Genomic DNA, 24623 nt, shown 5'->3' with positions numbered 1-24623 from the left:
AAAAGATGGGTTGAGAGAAGAGTAGGCGAAACGAGGAGAGGTAGGGCCAAATCACTGTAGGTCTTGTAGCACATGATAATGATTTACACTGAATGAGACAGGAAGCCACTGAAGAGTTCCAAGCACAAATGTGACACAGCGTGACTTACTTTTTAGAAGGATCACTCTAAGTGAAAACTGAGGGAGAACAGAAGTGGAAGCAGGAAAAACGCTTAATAAAAACTACTGCAATTCAGATGAAAGAAGATCATGAAAGAGGTCTAGGGTGTTAGTAATGGATGTAGTGAGAAGTGGTCGGATTCTGGATATACTCTTGAGGGAAAAACTGAAAAAACTCTGCAGCAGGAAGAAGGGAGTTGTAATTAACAAAAAAATAAAAGACAAGTGAGTTTTCAGGGGGAGGAGATTTTAGGAACTTAGTTTTGAGCACATCAAGTTTGAGATGTCTTTTAGACATCCAACAGTCAATCCAAGCTGGATTTGGGGCTGGAGATACACATTTGGAAGCCCTCTGCATGCAGATCTCATTTTAAAGAAATGAGACTGGACAAAATCAGAGTATTTTTTAAGGTATACAGACAAAACAAAACTAAAAAGGTAGAGGTCATTAAAAAAAAAAAAGGGAAAAAAAGACAAAATTCAGAACACTTTCAATCTAATCTTGAATTTATTATCTGCTACTGTGACGGTTAATATGTCAACTTGGCTGGGCCAAGGGGTGCCCAGATTAAACATTATTTATGGGTGTGTCTGTGAGGGGTTTTCTAGATGAGATTAGCATTTGAAGCAGTGGACTCAATAAAGTAATTACCCTCTCCAATGTGAGTGGGCCTCATCCAATCTGTTGAGGACCTGAATAGAACAAAAGGCAGACAAAGGATGAAGTCACCCTGTTTTCTACCTGTCTACCTGATTGAGCTGGAACACTGATTTTCACATGCTTTTGAAATGGAATTTTTTTTTTAGGGCCACGCCCATGGCATATGGACGTGCCCAGGCCAGGGGTCTAATTGGAGCCACAGCCTCTGGCCTATGCCACAGCAATGCCAGATCCAAGTCACATTTGTGACCCACACCACAGCTCTCAGCAATGCCAGATCCTTAACCCACTGAGCGAGGCCAGGGATCCAACTTGCATCCTCATGAATCCTAGTCAGATTCATTTCCACTGAGTCACAACAAGAACTCCCTGGACTGGAATTTACACCATGGATTCTCCTGTCTTTCAGGCCTTGGGATTCAGACTGGAATTATATCTCCAGCTTTCAGACAATAGATGATGTCATTTCTCTGCTTCCATAACTGTATGATTGTGTGAGCCAATTCCTCATAATAAATCTCTCTCTCTATCTATATATAAAAGAGAGGAGATACATATATATATATATATATATATATACACACACATATATATATATCCTGTATCTCTCTCTCTAGCTCTGTCAATCTATCTAACTACCTACCTACCTATTTTATTGGTTTTGTTTAACTGGTGAATCCTCACTAATACAGCTACCATTAGCCAAAGATAAAACTGATACACATAGAACAAATTTACCAAATTCTTTCAGGTCACTGTTCTTCAAACATTGATGTCTCTGTATTTTACACCTTCTGAACCATGATTCACAGCTTATTTTATCAACACCTCTATAGAGTACTGCCCAACTTAAAAAACTGCCATGTACCTGCATTCTTATGACATACAAGTCAAATTTGAAAGTAACACAACTAGTTTGACATGAAATCTTTTTATGGACGTTCTATATATAATTATTTTTCATTGCGAAATCACATAAAATTGACTTATCGATACAGAAAAACTATTCTAACATTAATGTATTAACTATCGAAGGCATTTCAAAGATAAAGCACATATAACTAGTTAGAGTTAACCCCTAACTTTATGGAAAACTATACAAAAAGTTGACTATAAACTTTTGTTTAGAACAAATCTATTTTTCCATTAACTGGATATATATTACTTGGGGATAAAGTCCTTTAAATACTACATTAAAAATACTTAACCTCTCCCCTTCCTGAATAATCCAGTCCCAAGTACATTAGGTGGGGAATGAGATGAAGAGGTCATGGTGGCAGCATTCAGAACAGGTATCAGGCTGGAATGGGGGAAAGAGGATGTCCCCATGGGAGAAAGGGCAGTCTACTGTAAGGAGTCAAAAGGTGAACAGGGTGCTCAGTGGGCAGTGTTGAAAAAAGAGCAACCCAGGTGTAAGAGTTGAAGCAGGGAAAAGGCACCCATGTCAGGAAGGAAGGAGCAACAGAATGGTGGCCTGGTCATATACTAGGTAATTTATCAAATAAGTAAATACATTAAGAAGAAAGAATGTCTTATTTCTCACTGTAAGAGAAAAGAAATGTATAGTTTTGGGTTGGAATTGAAAGTAATGTGAATTTATATATAGACATACTGACATACATAGATAGAGAAAAACATAGTATAAATGAGTGTTTATATATTTGTGTGTATATAAATACATACACTAAATCCTCTAGCTCTGTCCACTGAGAGGATCTGAGACCAGTGACACCCCAATAGTAGTGAGTGTAATAGTGTCCAGATCCTAGTGTCTGAATCACCAAGTGCATTTTCCACTAAGAGGAACCAGGAAAACATGGAGAAATGTTTTATTCCAGGCAAGGTTAGGTAAACTATAATGTGATCCCTGGCACATTTTGTTTTCACCTAAGAGCAGGAAAATGCTAAAAGAATGATGAAGACATGTCCAAAAGACTTAGAAATCAGCCTGAATGGACCCTCAATTGGCCAAACTAATGGTATTGAGCATCAAAATAAATAATGACAGTCATAGCTTTTAATCCATTAATAAAGTTAGAACTATGAGCCTATAACAATATTAATTAAATGATAAGAAATAGAACATTACATAACTTCAAAATACCTATAAAATACTCTGATTAGAAAGAGGAAAAGAGGGAGTTACCACTGTGGCACAGTGGGTTAATTATCCAGTTGTGGTCTCTGTGGTGGCAAGGGTTCGATCCCTGGCCCAGTGTAGTAGATTAAGGATCCAGCACTGCCACAGCTGTGGTATAGGTCACAGCTGCAGCTTGAATTTGATCCCTGGCCCAGGAACTTCCACATGCCACATGTGCAGCCAAAAAAGATTTGTAAAAAGAAGAAAAAAAGAAAGGAGGAAAAGAGTAACTTTCCAGTGGAGAAACTTGTCAGATACTACCTTAAGGATCAAAGTGAACATTACCAATAGTAAGACAAACTGAAATCATCAGCTATTTGATAGGATTCAATTATAGGAATAAGGCCTTATTTCTGTAATACTCCTGCCAAAAATGCATACATTAACTCTATTCATGAGGAAATATCATACAAACAGAAATTGAGGGACATTCTACAAAAGAACTGGTCTGTAATCTTCAAGAGTTTCAAAGTCATAAAAATCAAGCAAAGACTGGGGAAGTGTTCTAGAATGAAAGAGATTAAAGAGATATGACACCGAAGCTCAGCATAAGATTCTAAACTGGATCCTTTTTCTATAAAAGCCCTTGTTAGGACAACTGGTAAAAACTGAATGAGGCATGAGAATTAGATTGCAATGATGTATCAGTGTTAACTTCCTGATTTTGATGGTTGTGATACAGTTTTGTAGGAGAATGTCCTTGCTTGTAAGAAAGATATTACAGTATTTGGGGTGATAGGGCATCAGATTGGCATATTACTTTTAAATCACTTAGGAAAATTAATTCTTTGTATTCTATTTTTAACATCTCTGTAAATTTATGGTCTCTAAACTACAAAATTATCCGAATGTCAAAGAATTCCTTATACATAAATGTACACACCCAAAGCTCCGGGAATTTAGTTCCCTTTTATCACTGTGGTTAGGTAAGGCCTAAAAAGTTAAGGATTCAGTAATAGAAACAACACATTATATACTAAATAGGCTTCAGTTCTGTGAAAGGAATTAATGTCAATTTATAATTCAGTAAGTTTAAAATTTGATAACATGGTATCACAGAGCATTAGAGCTGAAAATCTTAGAGGTCATCTATCCCATTACTCCCAATCCAGTTTTTACCACCTTGTATCTATGCTCTCTTTATTCATGCCTCTTCTGGAAGGTGAATAAAGACCCTTCCCAAACTTTTTTATTCTGCTATCCAGAGTAGAGAAAGTGGATGTGTTATTGCTTTACAAAATGTTCTTGTGTGGGAAATGCTGATGTATGTCAATTTCCTCATTTTACCTAAAGGAAAACTGAGGCTCAGGAAGACAAAAAGTCTTACCACAGGACTATATAATAAGTCGTTAACAGGCAGAAACAATTTACTTAAAATCTACAGGACACTCATCAAAATCTATTTAGCCCTCTGCGTATATTGTTTATACAAACAATTTAATTTCTCAGGTAACTTAGATATAATCAGGTTGCTCTGTTATATCCAACCCCTTCAAAATCAGGTAACAAAGTACCACTTTAAATAGAAATTAAACATACTCAAAGTATCCATTAAAGCAAAATAATTAAGTTTTTGGTGTGTCATGGAGTTGTGTCTGTTCATTTTGTTTTGGAATTCAAGAAGAAAGAGTCACTTGACTATAACCTTTTTAAGAAAAGGAACTACCTAATTTCTTATTCCTGCTATGTAGCACATGGTAGGCATGGCCTTATGAAAGGAAAAAAGTTGCAACCTAAGTAAAAGAGGGAGGGATTTTGCTACATGATGGTTAAGAGGCTGAGGACTTCCTTTACCTAGGAGATTTATATCAGATCCATAAGTGAACAGGAACTTTAACTTGAGGGGGAAACACTAGAAACATTTTCATTGTTCTACACTGTTTGTATAGCATGTTCAGCCGACCTTGAAGTAACATATACATCACCTGTACTATGTCACAGGTTGAACAAAGCAAAACAAATCCTACAGCTCTTTCACAGAGGGTCAGCCATATGAAGAAATGTCTTTTGCTTTGAAAATACTCATTACATTAACCAGATAATTAAACATGCATGAATGGCGTCAAATAAAGCAATTTATGAAAAAGTGCTAAAAGAACAAAGCACTTTTAACAAAAATGACATATTTTTAGTAGGAAAAAAATAATACTTTTCCTAAGATTTATCCAGAAATAAGAGATAAGTTATACCTAATTCAAGACACTGTAAGAAAACACATCAGGAATTCTCATAGTGGCTCAGTGGTTAACAAACCCGACTAGTAACCATGAGGTTGCGGGTTCGATCCCTGGCCTTGCTCAGTGGGTTAAGGATCCACTGTTGCCGTGAGCTGTGGTGTAGTTTGCAGACACGGTTCGGATCCCAAGCTGTGAGCTGTGGTCTAGGCCAGCAGCTGTAGCTCTGATTGGACCCCTAGCTTGGGAACCTCCATATGCTGTAGGTGCGGCCCTAAAAAGACAAAAAAAAAAAAAAAGAAAACACATCAGTGAGTCTTTTATAATAGTTATAATGGTAATTTCTATTTACTCAATTATAAGAACAATTTTTTAATTTCTCTAAATAGTAAGAAAAAAATTTAGGAGTTCCCTGGTGGCTTAGTGGGCTAAGGATCCAGCATTGTCAATGCTGTGGCTTGGGTGGCTGCAGTGGGGCAAGTTCAATCCCTTGGGAATTTCTTCGTGCTGCAGGCAAGGCCAAAAGGAAAAAAGAAACAAGAAAAAAATTTACCTACAGGGGTCATTTTGAACTGGATATCTGAGTTATGATAAGAACCACTAAACTGTGTAACTACATAAACTTTAAATAGTAGACTTAATCCTCTATTTATCTTCCATCAACTGGATATCACCATCAACTTCATCTTAACTACACCTTTACTTTTTTATCAACAAGGTTAGTAACATTTAAGTTTTGTTCTGTGACCATAATTGTCTTCTCCACTTTGCTTATGGGTTAATTCTAAAAAATGAAAGTCAAAAGTGTTTATGTTATTACAATTAACATAGATATTGTTTAATGCAGAGCCAAATAGGGTGTTAATACTACATTCCTCCTCTATTAGTTCTGTATATTACGTGAAGGATGATTTTACTACAGTCAGGACCTAAATATCTTCTCTCTTCCTATAATCCATAAATTGCCCCAAGCCATCCCAGATTTTAATGTACTTTATGCCTTAGAGTAATCTGTTTTCTCTGGAGTTTCTAATCACTTTCTGCCTTTCGTCTTGAAACAAGTTACAAGGATTCTTTACTATATCATTAATATTGTCCAGCCTCTTATTCATCCAATCTGAGGCACAAAATCCATGCATTTCTTTTTAGTGAAAACATTCTTCTTGGAACTCACTGACATTTTATTTAATTTTTATTTAGTTTGGTACATTGAAGTAACAAAAGAAATTCAAAATAAAAATTGCTTAATATATCAAAGGAGAATTTAAATAATGTTAAGACAACTGAATAACAATCTGAAAAATATAGACTTAGCTTCATCTCATAACTGCTACAAATGATCAAAGATTCAATATAAAATTTGAGTACATAGATGTAATAAAAGAAAGCAAGGGCAAGTCCTTTTGTAACTTTGGAGATGTGAATGCCTTTCTAACCATGACAAACTCCAAAATCCATGAAAGAAAAATGAATAATTTATAGCAAATATTAAACAAAAAACCAAATGAACAAAATCAAAATGGCAAACTGTAAAAACCATCTGAAGCCCACAGCACAAACATAAAGGGCTTATTTCTAAGAAATATAAAGAATTCATGGGAGTGATACCAGAAAGATATCAGGAGGTCCCAGCCCTTCTCCTCCCCCCCTTCCTGCCAACACACACACATGATTTAACAAGTACCTACGAATGAAACTAATTCTGGAAGAGCTCTGTAGTACAATTAAGAAGCTACAGCAACCCAGTAGAGCACAAAAAAACAAGGATATCTGAACAGAAAAGTATTTCACCCGTGCCATTCCATCCTCTAGGTTCACACACTAGCTTAGAACCAAAATAAATGCCCTCAGCCACAACTTCCCCAATGTGGGAAAAAAGTAGAGCAGGAAGACATCAGTAGCCTTTACTACCAAGGACTTCAGCAGCTCTCATCACTACTGTGGACACCAGCAACCTTCATCGCCAAGAACCCTCACAATCTTTGCTAATGTCTAAACCTACCCAAACTAATGGAGCTGTGCCCTTTCTTGGAGCCAGAGGCACCACTGCTTCCCCACAAAGCCAGAGCTGCTAGACCCAGCACGACATGTGGCACCACTGCATACCACATCCAGCCAGCATCCTCCACCCACCAGTAGGTCAAGTTTTATAGCTGCCAGAGCTAGTCCAAAAACTCTGAAAGAGATCTCTCCTTCAAATGCATAAACACCAACAAAAGGCTAAAAGGTATACCAAAAAATTCAAGGAAACATGACGCCACCAAAGGAACATTATAAATTTCCAGTAACTGACCCCAAAGAAATGGAGATCTATGAACTACCTGACAAAGAATCAAAATAATTCTTTTAGAGAAGTTCAACCAACCACAATACAGACAGAAAACTCAACAAAATCAGGAAAATAATACATGAATAAAATCAGAAGTTCAATGAAGAGACAGAAATCATAAGAACCAAAAAGAAATTCTAGAGCTGAAAAATACAATGAATGAAATGAAAAAGGTAATAGTTTCAATAGCACAATCAAACAAAAGGGGAAAAAACAGTGAACTCAAAGCTCAAAGACAGATTATTTTAAACTATCCAGTCAGAAAAGGAAAGAGAGTGAATAAAGCATCTAAGATTTATAGAACACCATCAAAAGATAAAGACACAATTTTTAAAACCCACATGTTCATTGCAGCACTATTCACAATAGCCAGGACATGGAAACAACCCAAAGGTCCATCAACAGATGATTGGATTAGGAAGAAGTGGTATATATACACAATGGAATACTACTCAGCCATAAAAAAGAATGACATAATGCCATTTGCAGCAACATGGATGGAACTAGAGACTCTCATACTGAATGAAATTAGTCAGAAAGACAAAGACAAACACCATATGATATCACTTATAACTGGAATCTAATATCCAGCACAAATGAACATCTCCTCAGAAAAGAAAATCATGGACTTGGAGAATAGACTTGTGGCTGCCCGACTAGAGAGGGAGGGAGTGGGAGGGATCAGGAGCTTGGGGTTATCAGATACAACTTAGAATAGATTTACAAGGAGATTCTGCTGAGTAGCATTGAGAACTATGTCTAGATACTCATATTGCAACAGAATCAAGGGTGGGGAAAAAAATGTATACATGTAAGAGTAACTTGATCCCCAGGCTGCACAGCAGGAAAAAATAAATAAAAATTAATTAATTAATTAATTAATTAAATTCACTATAAAAAATCAAATAACAAAAGATAACGAGGAGAGATGTAAAAAACAACTAAATCAGAAAACAATCAAGAAAAATGACAATAGTAACTACACACCTATCAATAATTACTTTAAATGTAATTAAACTCTCCAATAAAAAGGCACAGAGTGGCTAAATGAATAATAAAAAACAAGGTCCAGCGATATAATTCTATAAGAGATTTACTGTAGAAGGACACACATAGACTGAAAGTAAAGGGATGAAAAAAATATGCCAGAGTAACCAAAAGAAAGTAGGAGTGGCTAAACTTAGATAAGGTCAAAACTGCCTCTAGAGACAAAGAAGGTCATTATACCATGCTAAAGAGTCAATTCAACAGGAAGATATAACAAATATATATATGCATCCAGTATCAGAGCACTTGAATATACAAAGCAAATAGCGTGTCTGAATAGAGAAATAGACAAAAATACAATAATAGTAGGAGACTTCAATATCCTTTCAATAAGAGAACATCCATATAGAACATCGATAAAGAAACAGTTGACTTGAACATCACTATAGATTAAATAGACCTAACAGATATGTACAGAATTTTCCACCCAACAAAAGAGCACTTTCTTCTCAAGCATACATGGAACAGTCTCCAGGATAGATCATATGTTTATTATATGGTCTATCCCAGAAAAGTCAACTTTTATGTGATAGGGCACCGAAAAAATTTTAAATTTAAGAAGCTCAAAATCATTCCAAGTATATTCTCTGCCCACAGTGTAATAAAATTAGAAATCAATAACAGTAAGAAAACAGGAAAATTCACAAATGCATAGAAACTAAACAAACAAACTCTTGAATATTCATTGTGTTTTTTTTTAAAGGAGAATTTTAAAAGTATCTGAGGACAAATGAAAATAGCACAACATACCAAAACTTAAGGGGTGCACCAAAAGCAATTATAATAGGAAATTTCATAGTAATAAATGCCTACAAAAACAATTGAAAAAATCAACAAAATTAAGAGTTGACTTTTTGGAAGAATAAGCAAAACTGACAAACCCTTAGCTGGACTAAAAAAAAAGAGAGAAGACTTAAATAAGTAAAATTATATGAAAAAGGAGACATTACAATGTATGCCTCAGAAATAAAAAGGATCATAAAAGACTATTATGAACAATTACATGCCAACAAATCAGGTAATTTAGAAAACATTAATAAATTCCTAAAGACACACAACCTACAAAAACTGCACACAAAATAGAAAGCTTGAACATACCAATGGCAAATAAGGATACTTTAAAATTTCCCAGCAAAGAAAAGCCCAGGACTAGATGGCTTCATGGATGAATTCTACCAAATATTCAAAGAAGATTTAATACAAATCCCTTAAAAAAAAGAAAAAAGAAAAAAATTGGAGTTCCCATGTGGCGCAGCAGAAACAAATCCAACTAGGAACCATGAGGTTGCAGGTTCGATCCCTGGCCTCCCTCAGTGTGTTAGGGATCTGGCATTGCTATGAACTGTGGTGTAGGCCACAGATGTGGCTCAGATCTGGCGTTGCTGTGGCTCTGGCACAGGCCAGCAGCTACAGCTCTGATTAGACCCCTAGCCTGGGAACCTCCATAGGCTGTGGGTGTGGCCCTAAAAAGACAAACTAACATACAAACAAACAAAAAACACCCCACAAATCCTTCTTAAATTCTCCCAAGATACAGAACAGAGCATACTTCCAATCTCATTTTATGAGGCCAGGGTCATTGTGACAACAAAACCTGACAAAGATACTAAAAGAAAAGAACACTGCAGGCCAGGACTTCCCACCATGGCACAGTGGGTTAATAATCTGACTGCTGGAGTTCCCATCGTGGCTCAGTAGTTAATGAATCCGACTAGGAACCATGAGGATGTGGGTTCGATCCCAGGCCTCACTCAGTGGGTTGAGGATCCAGCATTGCCTGTGAGCTGTGGTTTAGGCTACAGACGCAGCTTGGATCCCATGCTGCTGTGGCTGTGGTGTAGGCCAGCACTACAGCTCCAATTAGGCCCCTAGCCTGGGAACCTCCAAATACTGCAGGTGCAGCCCTAAAAAGACAAAAAAAAAAAAACAAAAAAAACAAGAATCCGACTGCAGCAGCTTGGGTAGCTGTGGAGGAGCAGGTCTGATCCCCAGCCCTGTGAAGAGGATTAAAGGATCTGGTGTTGCTGTGGCTGTGGTGTAGGTCGCAGTTAAGGCCTGGATTTAATCCCCAGCCTGGGAACTTCCATATGTTGTGAGCATGGCCATAAATTTTTTTTAATAGGAAAAAAAAAAAATGAGAGGCCAATATCCCTGATGAACGTAGATACAAAAATCTTCAATAAAATTCTAGCAAGCTGAATTCAACAGCACATTAAAAGAATCATTAACCATTACCAGTGGGATTCAATTCCCTGGCTAAAAGGATGGTCCAACATATGTACATCAATCAATGTGATACACCACATTAACAGAATGAAAGAAAAAAAAAAACACATGTTCATCTCAATAGATGCAGAAAAAGCATTTGACAAAATTCAACATCCATCCATGATTAAAAACTCTCAACAAAATAAATATTTAAGAAACATACCTCAGCACAATAAGGCCATATATTTAAAAAAATAAAACCCATAGTCATCACCATAATCAATTCAGTCTAAGGCAAGAGTGCCCATTCTCACCATTTGCATCCAACAGAGTACTAGAAGTCCTAGCCAGAGCAATGAGAAAAGAAAAATTAATAAAAGGCATCCAAATCACAAAGGAAAAAGATTACTTCTGTTTGAAGATAACGCAATCATACATGTAGAAAACCCTAAAGGCTATTTGAATATAACACAGTCATACATGTAGAAAAAACCCTAAAGACATAACAACAACAAATTGTTAGAACTAATAAATAAATTCAGTAAAATTGCAGGATACAAAATCAACATACAAAAATCAGTCACATTTCTACACACAAACAACAAACTATTTGAAAGGAAAATTGAAATAATCCCATGCACAATAGTAACAAAAAGAATAAGACATTTAGAAATAACTTTAACCAATGTGGTAAAGGCTTATACACTAAATATTATTAAATATTGACAAAAGAAGTTTTAAAAGACATATAGATATAAAGGCATCCTGTGTTTACAGATGGAAAAATTAATATTGTTTAAATGTCTGTATTACCCAAAGTGATCTACAGATTCAGTGCAATCCCTATCAAAATCATGTCAGCTTCTAAGGAAATTTTTTTTAAAGCCCTAAAATTTGTGTAGCAACACAAAAGATGCTGAATAACCAAAGCAATCTTGAACAAGATAAACAAAACTGAATACTTCATACTTCCCGATTCTAAAATGTATTTCAAAGCTACAGTGATCAAAGCAGCATGATACTTACTGACCAAAAAAAAAAAAAAAAAAAAAGAAAAAAAAAGAAAGAAACATACCAACAAATGGAACAAAATAGGAAGCCCAGAAATATATCTACATGTAGGTAGCCAACAAATTTTTGACAAGGACACCAAGAACACATAATAGGGAAAAGATAATCTTCAAAAAATGGTGTTTGAAAAACTGGATATCTACATGTACCCATATTGCATATTTCCAGGCCAGGGATCAGATCCGAGTCACAACTGCAACCTATACCACGGCTGTGGTAATGCTGGATCCTTTAACCCACTTGGATCCTTTAACCCACCTCCCTGGGCTGGGGATTGAACCCGAACCTCTGTAGCAACCTGAGCCACCACAGTGGGGATTTTAAACCACTGCACCACAGCAGGAACTCCAACATTTCTTTTTAAGATAAAGGATGAAGCAAACATTCTAATTTGAAATTGAAGGCTCTCAGCAAAAAGTATTAAATTACACAGAATATGATATATGAATTTTTTGTCAGCTTTACTTTGCTAGATTACATGTTTACAGGTGTCTTACCGATACACTGCTAAAATACCAAATTACCTTTCAAGCAATATAAAGTTTCTTCACCTGTAATCCCTTTAATGTTTCCTTCAATCCTTCTATTTCTTTTTCTTTTATTTCTGTAGCAAGTTGATATTTTCCCTTAAATAAAAAAGTATATTTCAGTGCTTTCCAAAATAAAAGACATTATGAATGGGGAAAACTTAAGAGCTTGATAACCAAAGTCTCTACTTTAAACCTAATACTTCACAGACTTTAAACTTATATCTGAACTAAAATCTACATCTTTAATGATTCCAAAATATCAAAAAATTACAATAAGATCTATATAAGCTCACAAATATCATGAAATGGAAAATCTCATTATAACAATAAATCATGTTATCAATACAGTATTCCTGAGAACTTACGGACACTATATGTTCATTTAATTTCATATGGTAGAATAAAGATATTCTAATAATAAGACACAAGTATCTTTACCTTATAAGAATATGAAAAAAATTTTAAAAGGTCTTGCTAAAAATATAATTATTATTATAAATGACATATTCTTTGATATAATAAAAATATGCATTAAATATTAAATAGCTAGAGAAAATATTTACTGCCAGATGAATTTCTAGGATTGTTTAGAATTGTATACTCTTTTCCTACTGGTCTTCATGTACATGCAAATCTTTTTTTTAAAGAAAGTAATTTCATCGAAAAGGCACTAAAAATATACTATACTTAATAGAAATATTGCAGCAAAGTGGAGAGAGCATCGATTTAGGGGCTGAATAGATCTGGGTCCTACACCCAACCCTGCCACTTCAAAATGGAATCTTCAGCTTCAGCTGAGTCATTTATATCTTACTAGGCCTCAGTACTCTCAACTGTCAAACAGTTAGAGCTCAAGTAACACATTCCCTTGGGTCCTGTTTCTAAAATTTCAAGAATAGTTTCCATTTGTTTATTACTAGTGCTCCTTTCTATTACCGTGAACTGATAATTAAATGCATTTAGCTATGCTTCAAATTATTAAAAAATTAATAAATACCTTTTCTTCTTCCAAGGCACATATCTTCATTTGCAACTGATAAAGAATTTTAAAAATTAAAATACAGGTGAAATGTTACTACTGATTTACACTGGTCTAGTGAGACTACAGATGTGTTTTACATGTCCATATTGTTTGAACTTAGTAAATGTGATCATGCTACTTTTACACTGAGAAAATAAATAATGAAAGATATGGGAAGCCAGTCATCAAAGGAAATGAACAATTTAATCACATGATCAGAGCACCAATCATCCTTGAAAATTTAGTTTTTCCCTCTAGTTTTCTTTCTTAAATGTTTCAATATTTTCCATCTACTCATAAATAATAACATATAACATTTTCTGAAGATACACTTTTGTGAAATTGATACTCACTTATATCTGCATTGACAGAGTTTTTTGACAATTTTAAAAAGTGCATGTGGCAGTCTAATAAATAAATAATGACTTTGTAAACAGAAAAACTAGAGTGAACTTGCCAAAGCAAACTAATATTCCAAGCAACACAAAGATACTAGGCAAAGTTGTCAAGAAATAAAATTTTTCTTTGAAATTTCTTCATCTCACTTCCCATGGTCCTCACTTACATTCAAGAATATTTTCTTCAGAAAAAAAAAAAAAAAGAAGAGGAAAAGAAACAAATTTTTTTTAAAACAGAAAAACAAGGGGAGATGCAATAGCACTTTCTCCTCTACCCTCCAGATACCTGGATATTCTTTTTTTTTTTTTTTTTTTTTGTCTTTTTTGTCTTTTGTTGTTGTTGTTGCTATTTCTTGGGGCGCTCCCTCGGCATATGGAGGTTCCCAGGCTAGGGGTTGAATCGGAGCTGTAGCCCCCGGCCTACGCCAGAGCCACAGCAACGCGGGATCTGAGCCGCGTCTGCAACCTACACCACAGCTCACGGCAACGCCAGATCGTTAACCCACTGAGCAAGGGCAGGGACCGAACCCGCAACCTCATGGTTCCTAGTCGGATTCGTTAACCACTGCGCTACGACGGGAACTCCAAGATACCTGGATATTCTTATCTTGCCCAGAGTCCCGTGGGGAAACAGAGACATAGACTTACTCTCTCCTAAAGAATAAATATTATGCAGTACATTTGGTTTCTGCTTCTTCACCCTTCAGTTAAAACTCTCATAACTTAGGTAAAGCCAATTTCAGACTATACGGAAGAAGTTAATCGTCTGCTTAAAGAAATCCACACTACAGTGTAAATTATCAATAACCTCACCCCACTAGTGATTTAGGTTATGTAAGTTTACTTTTTATGCATTTCTTTCTAAACACACACACACTTGTATGGAGATGAAAACAAAAAAGAGAGAAGGAAAAAGGAAGAAAAAATGATGACACTGGCATGGCTATAAGGAAAAGCACTTCCAGAGTTATATTTTACATAGAAAATATAACTATAAGAAATGTGCCTAACTAGAGACTGAATAAAAATTTGAGGTAGTAAAGAGGAGCTATAGAATACAAAAAAATGGGAGAAGTTGCTATTTTCTTTAAAACACTTTTGTTCTTTCCATTTTCTACTAATCTTTCTCAGTTGCTGAAGGTTAATATTTATGGAAATGCATGATAATCACACCTCTTCATCCTTATATCTCCCTACTTGCATCTCAGCTTTTCCCTAATGTTATAATTCTGGCATGAAGAAAGGAGTGATATGGAAAAATAAGCTCCCAGGACACACTAATTAAAGAGAAAGGGAAGAAGGGAGAGAAAGTGCAAGAACACACATATCACTAACATTTTATTTAGGACAAATGAAAATATATAGCCAAGCAAATCATCTTCCCAATTATTCTCTTTAATTAAATCATTCTACAACATTACATTCTTTATTATCGGTTATGATCCAAAATAACCTTATTCATTTCCTGTTTCCAATAATATTCTTTTTGTCTTCAATGATTATGGAGAATAATTTGTCATAACATTCATGAGAAAAGTGCAATATTTAAAACTAGTATTTTTCTGTCCTTATGAAATTTACCTGCTTTTTAAAAGCTGCCATTGCTTCTTTGTGTTGCTTTGATAAGGTTTCCTTTTGATTCTGAAGAGTTTCCTATTTTAAAAATTATGAAAAGTTAAAATATAAATGCTAGCAACTCTTCCAAATGTTCACAATTTAAATAAAAGTTAACATTTATTGCACATATTACTTTACATTCATGAGACACAACTCAGGACAATTTAATAATTTTTTAACTGTTATGGATTTGGCATACAATAATTTTGCTCTCAATTTCTTTTTCATGATAAAACATATTGTTTTTTAAAATTTTAAACTCTGAATATAGCTTACTCCAAAGTTTCCTTCAAGAAAATATCTTTCATCAAGTTATTAAAATCAACAGTCCTGGAGTTCCCGTTGTGGTTCAGTGGTTAAAGAATCCGACTAGGAACCATGAGGTTGCAGGTTCGATCCCTGGCCTTGCTCAGTGGGTTAAGGATCTGGCGTTGCTGTGAGCTGTGGTGTAGGTTGCAGATGTGGTTCGGATCCCATGTTGCTGTGGCTCTGGTATAGGCTGGTGGCTACAGCCCCGATTAGACCCGTAGCCTGGGAACCTCCATATGCCAAGGGAGCGGCCCTAGAAAAGGCAAAAAGACAAATAAAATAAAATAAAATATTTCAACAGTCCTAGTATTCAAGCAGACTACAGTCTCTGAGTTTCCGAAGAAACCAATTTTATTATCTAAGCACAAATGTTTACATGGCAACATATGATTTTTTTTTTTTAACATCTGCACCTGCAGCACATGGAAGTTCTTGGGCCAGGGACTGAATCCAAGCCAGAACTGCAGTCTATGCCACAGCTGTGGCAATGTCAGACCCTTTAACCCACTGTGCCAGGGTGGGGATGGAACCCATACCTCCAAAGTGACCCAATCCACTGCAATTAGATTCTTAACCCACTGTGCCACAGCAGGAACTCCCAACATATGACTCTTTAAATTCATGGAAATATATTTTTTACAAAACCAAAACTACCACAGGGCATTTTTGAAAAAAAAAAAAAATCTATATATATGATTCCATTCTCCCCCACCTTTTTTTTTGGTAGAAGATGTGTGTCCTGCCCTTCAGATTTCAAGATGAATTTTTCTTCTATTTTTTATCAAGTTAGTCTCATAATTTAAAATATTAGCTCTAGAAGTGGCTACTTACAAATGTTTGTTATTTTACTCCATGTTTCTAAATATATATTAATTTATCGATTTAAAAAATTTATCTCCCTGACCTCCTATTATGATAGCAAGGAGATTAGCTTTCTTACACAACCATTATCCTACATTTCCTCCCTCTATTCTTCCAACAGTTACAGAAAAATTGTGCTTAAATCAATAGTCAGTATTTATACTCTTACAACTATGCAATTTTTATTCAATGCTGAGTCAGATAGTATATCATGATTATATCTTTATTCTCATATAACATTTTATTTTTCCTGATGTTAGCAATTACTTTAAAATGTTTTAATTCCCATAACTAATTTAAAAAATAATACTGCTAGTTCTCGGGTCTATATCAATTGGTTCATATTCTCAAGTGAGAAAGAAAGAAAAAGAAAGAAAGAAAAGAAAAGAAAAGAAAAGAAAAGAAAGAAAGAAAGAAAGAAAGAAAGAAAGAAAGAAAGAAAGCAAGAAAGAAGTAAAGGAAAGAAAGAAAAGAAAAGAAAGGGAGGAAGAAAGAAAGGAAGGAAGGAAGAAAGAAAGGAAGAAAAGAAGAAAGAAAGGAAGAAAGGAAGAAAGGAAGGAAGGAAGGAAGGAAGGAAGGAAGGAAGGAAGGAAGGAAGGAAGGAAGGAAGAAAGGAAGAAAGAAAGAAAGAAAGAAAGAAAGAAAAAGAAAAGAAAGAAAGAAAGAAAGAAAGAACGAACAGAAAAGGCAAAGTGAAAAGATCCCAAGAATGATTTAGGAAATCCCAACTGCATAGGATACAAGACATTTAGGGAAGCTGTAGATGTTGGATAAAATCTTTCAGAGCTTATTGCTCAAAGCTTTCCTGTGAAAATATAAGACTCTAATCCACTCCTGCAAGCATAGGAAGAATAAATTTATAGGAGACTTCAGGGATAGATTCTTTGAGGAGAAGATTCTGAAGTAGATGTGATCTCCAGCTCTCTCCCAAATTTTTGTGAACAGCCTTAAAACAAGAAATAAGATATTTAATACGCAAGAAAAACTGGAATGGGAAATTGCCCCCTTACTAGATTTCCAAATCCGAATCTTCAAAAAGCCTTAGATCAAAAGAAGAATAAACTAACGACCTTACAGATAAAACAATTTAACAATCCCAATCCAGTCATTAAGCACCAGAAGAGCATGCCTCCTGATAGAAACACCTGTAAATACTTATAAGCAGAAAAGACACTGGGAAAAAGAAATCCTGAACTAGCTAAGAAAATAAAGGGAAAAATTATCGGGAGGGCAAATCAATGACACTGCTTTAAGGGGAAATCATACATCCAACTTCCCACTCATTCTTCCAACTTGCAAAGACATTTTTCTCTAAATAGTATAAGAAACCTTGAAATTTTTATTCATACCACAAACTCTGGCAGCATTACATAACCTCTCCCTCAGAGTCAAGGAGCTACTCAAATAGTATGTATCTCTCATAATCCTAAAATAATCACCCTGTTTCAGCCTATAACTATTATCCTTAGATTCTCAGAGAGTGAGAAATATTACTTTCTCCTTTAAGACACCACACACATTAACTTAAGACCTAGGAATTGGGAGTTCCAATTGTGGCTCAGCAGAAACGAATATGACTACTAACCATGAGGATGCAGGTTTGATCCTTGGCCTCGTTCAGTGGGTTGAGGATTCAGAGTTGCCATGAGCTGTGGTGTAGGTTGCAGATGGGGCTTGTGTCCCATGTTGCCATGACTGTGGCCAGTGGCTACAGCTCCAATTCGATCCTTAGCCTGAGAATCTCCATATGCCTTGAGTGAGGCCTAGAAAAAAAAAGGAGAGAGAGACAGGAATCAACTATGCAAATAGAATTGCAAAATTAAATTCTTAAATTTTAAAAAAGATTGCTAGGGATTTTTTAATTTACAGTCAGATCATAGTTAATTTGGATATTGACCTAGGTACCTATATGTACGATGAAACCAATTAAAGCTCTCCATGAAAATGGCACTCTTTGTGGGCAAAATGTCTTCTTTTTTAAATTAAAATTTTTTTTATTTTAAATTTATTTATTTATTCATTTATTTATGGGCTGCACCTGCATGATATGGAAGTTTCCTGGTTAGCCGTCAAATTAGAGCTGCAGCTGCCAGCCCTATGCTAGAACCACAGCAACACAGATCCAAGCCACATCTGCAACATGTGCCACAGCTTGCAGCAATGCTGGGTCCTTAACCCACTGAGCAAGGCCAGGGATCAAACCCACATCCTCATGGATACTAGCTGGGTTCTTAACCCAATGAGCCACAAGGGAACTCCAAAAACGTCTTAGTGATATTGGCAGTAAATGTTCAGACTGATCCATCTAAACCTCTCCCTAAGTTTATACAATGCCTCTAAAACCAGAAACTAAGAAGAGCTAAAGTGAATAATCCAAGAGCCTAATAAAGAAAGGATGAATCATACCTATATCGGACTGAAAACACTATTGTTCGGCAAAATCCTACTCCTTATCTAAGGATAATATTAGCAGCAGCCAAACAAGTAAAGGCCTCTATTAACTTGGTTCAATGATCTTGTTTAAATTTGATGGTTCTGTATGCTGTACAAACCTCGTTGCTTACTGAAAATACATTTCTCGGTAAGCAGGCTTACCTCCTATGAACTTCTATTACTTTCTCCCTCACATATTTCTACTCAGTGCTGTACTTTAAAGATTACTACTCTTTTCCCATTACCCAAAGAAAGGGAATTTCATGAGATCTAGCCTCTGTCCAAGTAATGACTACGTCTCAGATTTATTAGAAACTCCTCCTAGAAAATGCAGGTTTAATATTATTTGTTGAAATACTATTTTTTGAAACTGAAATGGGAAAATATCAGGCAAGATACACTGTAACAGTCTCAAATGACCCCTAAAATATGACTCCTTATGAGAGAGTAAAGCCAGCCCAGATGACAGTACCTTCCCACTCAGCAGAGCATGCCAGTTGTTAAGAGGTAAGAGAGTTAACATAAAACTAGTATCAAGTATGCCTTTTGGGGTAGTCAATGATTTTGTAATGCTATAGAAACAATGAGTTTCTAACCTCAATAGGAATCTCAATGTAAAATGAACAATAATTTTAAGGGCTCTAATGCTTCCTAATAAGACAGCTATCGTAAAGCCACACTATAAAGAATAACAGTGGCCAAAGGAAATATCCTAATTTATCTTTATGACACACAGGTAGCCATCAGTCAGGTCCCGGCCCCATGATACTCTAAAAAGCTAAATCTTTGTGGAGATTCAAAAATGCAACTTGGAATGCCCACAACTGGCTCCAGAATTTAATGAATACATGGTTGTAAACCACAAGAGAATCCCTGGCACTTCTAGGACAGACACTTGGTGGCACCAGAGAACCTTGAAGAAACTCTTCAAAAATTTTTACAAGAAATTACCCATCAGAGCAAGGTCATACCGAAAACTATATTCAAGTAGCATGGGTGGAGAAATTTTACTAACATTTTTGAGGATATTCTCTGGTGGAAATCTCATTTGTCTCCAGCACAGTCCTAATAAAACTATTATCCTTGTAAACCCAAGCTTCAGGATCCCACTGAACATGCCCATGTGGATTTCCTAAAATTAACCCTTACAAAGGGTTCTAAATATGTTCTGATCATTGCTTGCTAATTCTCTGGATTGATTAAAACTTTTTCTTAAGAGAGAGCTACAATTATGAAGTAGGAAAAAACCACTTGATTTCATATTCTCAATATTAGGATCTCCAGTGACAGAGGCATTCATCTTACTGGGCTAGTTATTAGAGAACTTTGCAAAGCCTTGTCATTTATTTAGAAACCTCATTGCCCCAATCTTGAGGAAAAATAGAGGGAGTTAATGGTATATTAAATCTGACACTCTTGAACTTTCATGAGCAAGAAGGTTATGTCTAACTCTCAAGACCATTAAGTCCACACTCTCCTATACTCATTGGCTTCCACCATACATACCTGTTAGAGGTTACCACATGAAACTAGCTATTTGTGCCCCAATTTTGGACATTTCCTGACCTCAGTCAAAACTGGCAAATACTCCAAGGACTCAGGAAATATGCTTCATAGTCTTATCATCATGTCATATAAGTTGCCTTTTCTCTACAGGATCTAAAATGCAGATAAACAAAGCTGAGAGAGTTCATTACCATTAGATCTGTCCTGCAAGAAATGATAAAAGGAGTTCCACAGGTTGAAGTGAAAGGTCACAGAGAGTAACTCAAAGTCATATAAAGAAATAAAGATCTCGGTCAAGGTGAATATAAGAACAATTATAAAGCTAGTATTACTCTAATAATTGCTTTATTTCTTTTTGTTTCCATATGATTTAGGAAACTAACACATTTTAAAAAACAATTATTAGACTAAAAGCTAGTATTACTGAAATTTTGGTTTGTAACTCCACATTGGTTTTCCACATATTCAGAGGCTAATAATGCATTTCTTAAAATTATTACTTTATGCTCTTAGACACACAATATATAAAGATGTAATCTTGTAATATTAACAACTGAAAGGGTTATGGATGGAGCTATTAAGGAACAGAGTTCCTGTATGTTACTGAACTTAAGATGATATAAATTCAAATTAGAATGCTATAATGATAGATATTAATTGTAATCCCCATGATAACCAAAAAAGAAAATAGCTATAGAATATACACAAAAGGAAATGAGAAAGGAATTTAAACACTTCACTACAAAAAATCAACTAAACACCAAAGAAAATGACACTGCAGGAAATAAGGGCCAAAAAGCTACAAAATACACAGAAAGCTAATAGCAAAATGACAGAGGTCAGATGCTCCTTATCTGAAATTATTTTAAATGTACATTTAAACTCTTTAATCAAAAGGCAAAAGTTGGAAGAATGGATACAAAAAATGATCCAACTTTATACTGTATACAAGGGACTCACTTTAGATCCAAAGACACAAGTTGAAAGTGAGAAAACAGGAGAAGGTATTTAATGAAAATAGTAACAAAAATACCCCAAAAAGATAAAATAAAAAATAGACCTTAAATTTTTAAAAAGTTACAAGAGACAAAAGAATTATATATTTATAAAAGGTTCAATAAGCAAAAAGATATAACAATTATAAACTTTTATGCACCTAGTGACAGACCATCAAAATATATGAAGCAAAAATGAACAGAAATGAAGGGATAAACAGTTCTACAATAATAGTTAAAGACTTCAATACCCCATTCTCAATAACGGATAGAACAACCAGACAGAAGATAAGCAAGGAAATAAAGGACCTGAACAACACAGTAAACCACTTAGATTTAAAAGACATATACGGAACACTACCTGAAAAAACAACAACAACAAAAAAAAAAAAACACATTCTTTTCATGTGCACATGGGACATTTTCCAGGATATACCATATATTAGGCCACAAATTAAGTCTCAATAGATTTCAAAAAATAGATAACATGCAAAGTATCTTCTCCAATAACAATGGCATGACATTAAGACATAAAAAAACAGGAGGAACACTGGAAAACCCAGTGTAGAAATTAAAGAACAAACTCTTAAACAACTAATGGGTCAAAGAAGAAATCACAGGAGAATTTAGAAAATATTTAAAGACAAATGAAAACAAAAATACAACACACTAGAACTTATGGGATTCAGCAAAGGAACTGCAAAGGAGGAAATTTATACTTATAAATGTTTACATGAAAAAACAAGAAAGATCTCAAATCAAAAATCTAACTTTATATTTAAGAAAGAAAAGAACAAACTAAGCCCAAAGCTAGCAGAAGGAGGGAAACAATGATCAGTGCACAAATAAGTGAAATAGAGAATAGAAAAACAAGAGAGAAAATGAATGAAATTAAAAGTTGGTTCTTTGAAAAAATAACAAAAAGTACAAACCTTTAGCTAGATGGACTAAGAAAAAAAGAAGACTCAAATTATTAAATTCAGAAATGAAAGTGGAGACATTACTACTGATTCTGCAGAAATAATAAGTACTATGAGAGTACTATGCACAATTGTATGCCAGCAAATTGGATAATCTAGATGTAATGGAGAACTCCTGGAAACATAAAACCTACTAAGACCAAATTATGAAGAAATAGAAAATTTTAATAGACCTGTAACTAGTAAGGAGACTGAATCAGTAATCAAAAAAAAAAATCCCACCACAACCACCACCACCACCACCACCAAAAAGCCCTGAACCTGATGGCTTAACTGGTGAATTCTACCAAACATTTAAAGAACTAACAGCAATCCTCCTCAAACTTTTCCAAATAGTTGAACAGGAAGGAACACTTTCTAACTTATATTTTGAGGCCAGTATTACCTTAATACTGAAGCCAGATGAAGACACATCAAGAAAAGAATACTATACACCAATACCTTTAATGAATGTTAATGCTAAAATCCTCAACAAAACACTAGCAAACCTAATTTAGAAGCATATTAAAAGGATCATACACTATGACCAAGTGGGACTTATCCCTGTGATAAAAGGAAAATTCAACATATAAAAATAAATTAATGTAATACACCACACTAGCAGAATGAAGGGGAAAAACACATTTCAATTTATGCAAAAATAAAAGCACCAACAAAATTCAACCTCTTTCATGATAAAAACACTCAATAAAATAGGAATAGAAGGAAACTACCTCAATATAATAAAATTCATATTTGAAAAAAACACAGTGAACATATTACTCAATGGTAAAGGTCTGAAAGCTTTTCCTTTAAAGTCAGGAACAAGGCAAAGATGCCTGCTTTCACAACTTCTGTTCAATATAGTACTGGAAGTCCAAGCCATAGCAATGAGGCAAGAAAAAGAAATTCAATTTGGAAATGAACAAGCAGATTTATCTCTGTTTGCAGATGTTATAACTTTATGTGAGAAAAACCCTAAAGAGACCACAAAAAAATTTAATAAAGAAATTCAGCAAAGTAGTAATATACAAAGCCACACAAATCAGTTACATTTCTACATGCTAACAATGAACAACCCAAAAGTGAAATTAAGAAAAAACTATATTTACAATAGCACTAACAAGAATAAAATACATAAAACTTAACCAAGGAGCTAAAAGACTTGTACAATGAAAACTACAAAACACTGTCAAAATAAATTAAATAAGACATTAAAAATGTAAACATAACCTTTGCTATGGGATTAGAAACTTCATACTATTAAGATGTCTATAGTATCCAAAGTTATCTATAGATTCAATGTAACCCCTGTCAAAATCCCAATGATATTTTTTGCAGAAATAAAAAAAACATACCCTAAAATTCATATGGAATCTCAACGAACACCCAAATGGCCAAATAATCTTGTTGGGGTTTTTTTTGTTTTTGTTTTTGTTTGGCTGCCCCATGACATATGGAATTCCCTGGCCAGGGATCAGATTCAAGCCATAGTTGCAACATAAGCCGCAGCTGGGGCAATGCTGATCGTTAATCCACTGTGCCAGGCTAGGGATCAAACCTGTGTCCCAGTGCTCCTAAGACATGACCAATCCCACTGTGCCACAGTGGGAACCCCCAGACAAATAACGCTGAAAATGAAGAAAAAAGCTAGGGGATTCACATCTCCTGATTTCAAAATTTACTAGAAAGCTCTAGGAATCAAAACAGTGTTATACTGGCACAAACACAGACACATGGACTAATGCAATAGAATAAAGAGCACAGAAATAAACCCTCACAAATATGGCCAAATTATTTTTGACAAGGATGCTAAGATCATTCCATGGGAGAAAGAACTGTCTTTTCAACCAAAGGTGCTAGGAAAACTGGATGTACACACACAAAAGAATGTAGCTGAACCCTTACCTAACAACATATACAAAAACAAACTCAACCAAAACACCATCAACCTCTTAACAAAGCAAAACTATGTTTATTAGAATTCATTGCAGTAAGTAACAATATTAGCTTGACAGTCTTAGTAGTGTCTCAAAAGGGAAAAGTCAGAATTGGGATATATAGAAGGTTATGGGATCTAGACATTTGGGGGAATTCAATAGGACACTTTTACATTGCCAAAAGGAATATATGAAAGTTCTATTTTTGTATGAGTTTATAAAGTAAGGTAGGAATCTGGTTTTATTTTTTTCAAATGGTACCCAG

The 24623-nt window shown here is 35.0% G+C and overlaps 1 protein-coding gene across 1 annotated transcript in view; it reads right to left on the bottom strand.

The window, feature by feature from the left end:
* CCDC73 (coiled-coil domain containing 73) overlaps positions 1-24623 on the bottom strand; it is a 122564-nt gene that overhangs the window by 67794 nt on the left and 30147 nt on the right. The window contains 3 exon segments of the mRNA XM_047776052.1: positions 12341-12415; positions 13317-13352; positions 15320-15391. Of these exon segments, the coding sequence (XP_047632008.1) occupies positions 12341-12415; positions 13317-13352; positions 15320-15391 (183 nt within the window).

This window comes from Phacochoerus africanus, chromosome 4 (genome assembly GCF_016906955.1).
Source record: "Phacochoerus africanus isolate WHEZ1 chromosome 4, ROS_Pafr_v1, whole genome shotgun sequence".
Classification (NCBI taxonomy): domain Eukaryota; kingdom Metazoa; phylum Chordata; class Mammalia; order Artiodactyla; family Suidae; genus Phacochoerus; species Phacochoerus africanus.
Note: the sequence above shows the minus strand (reverse complement) of the source record. Positions and strands in the feature narration are given on the sequence as shown.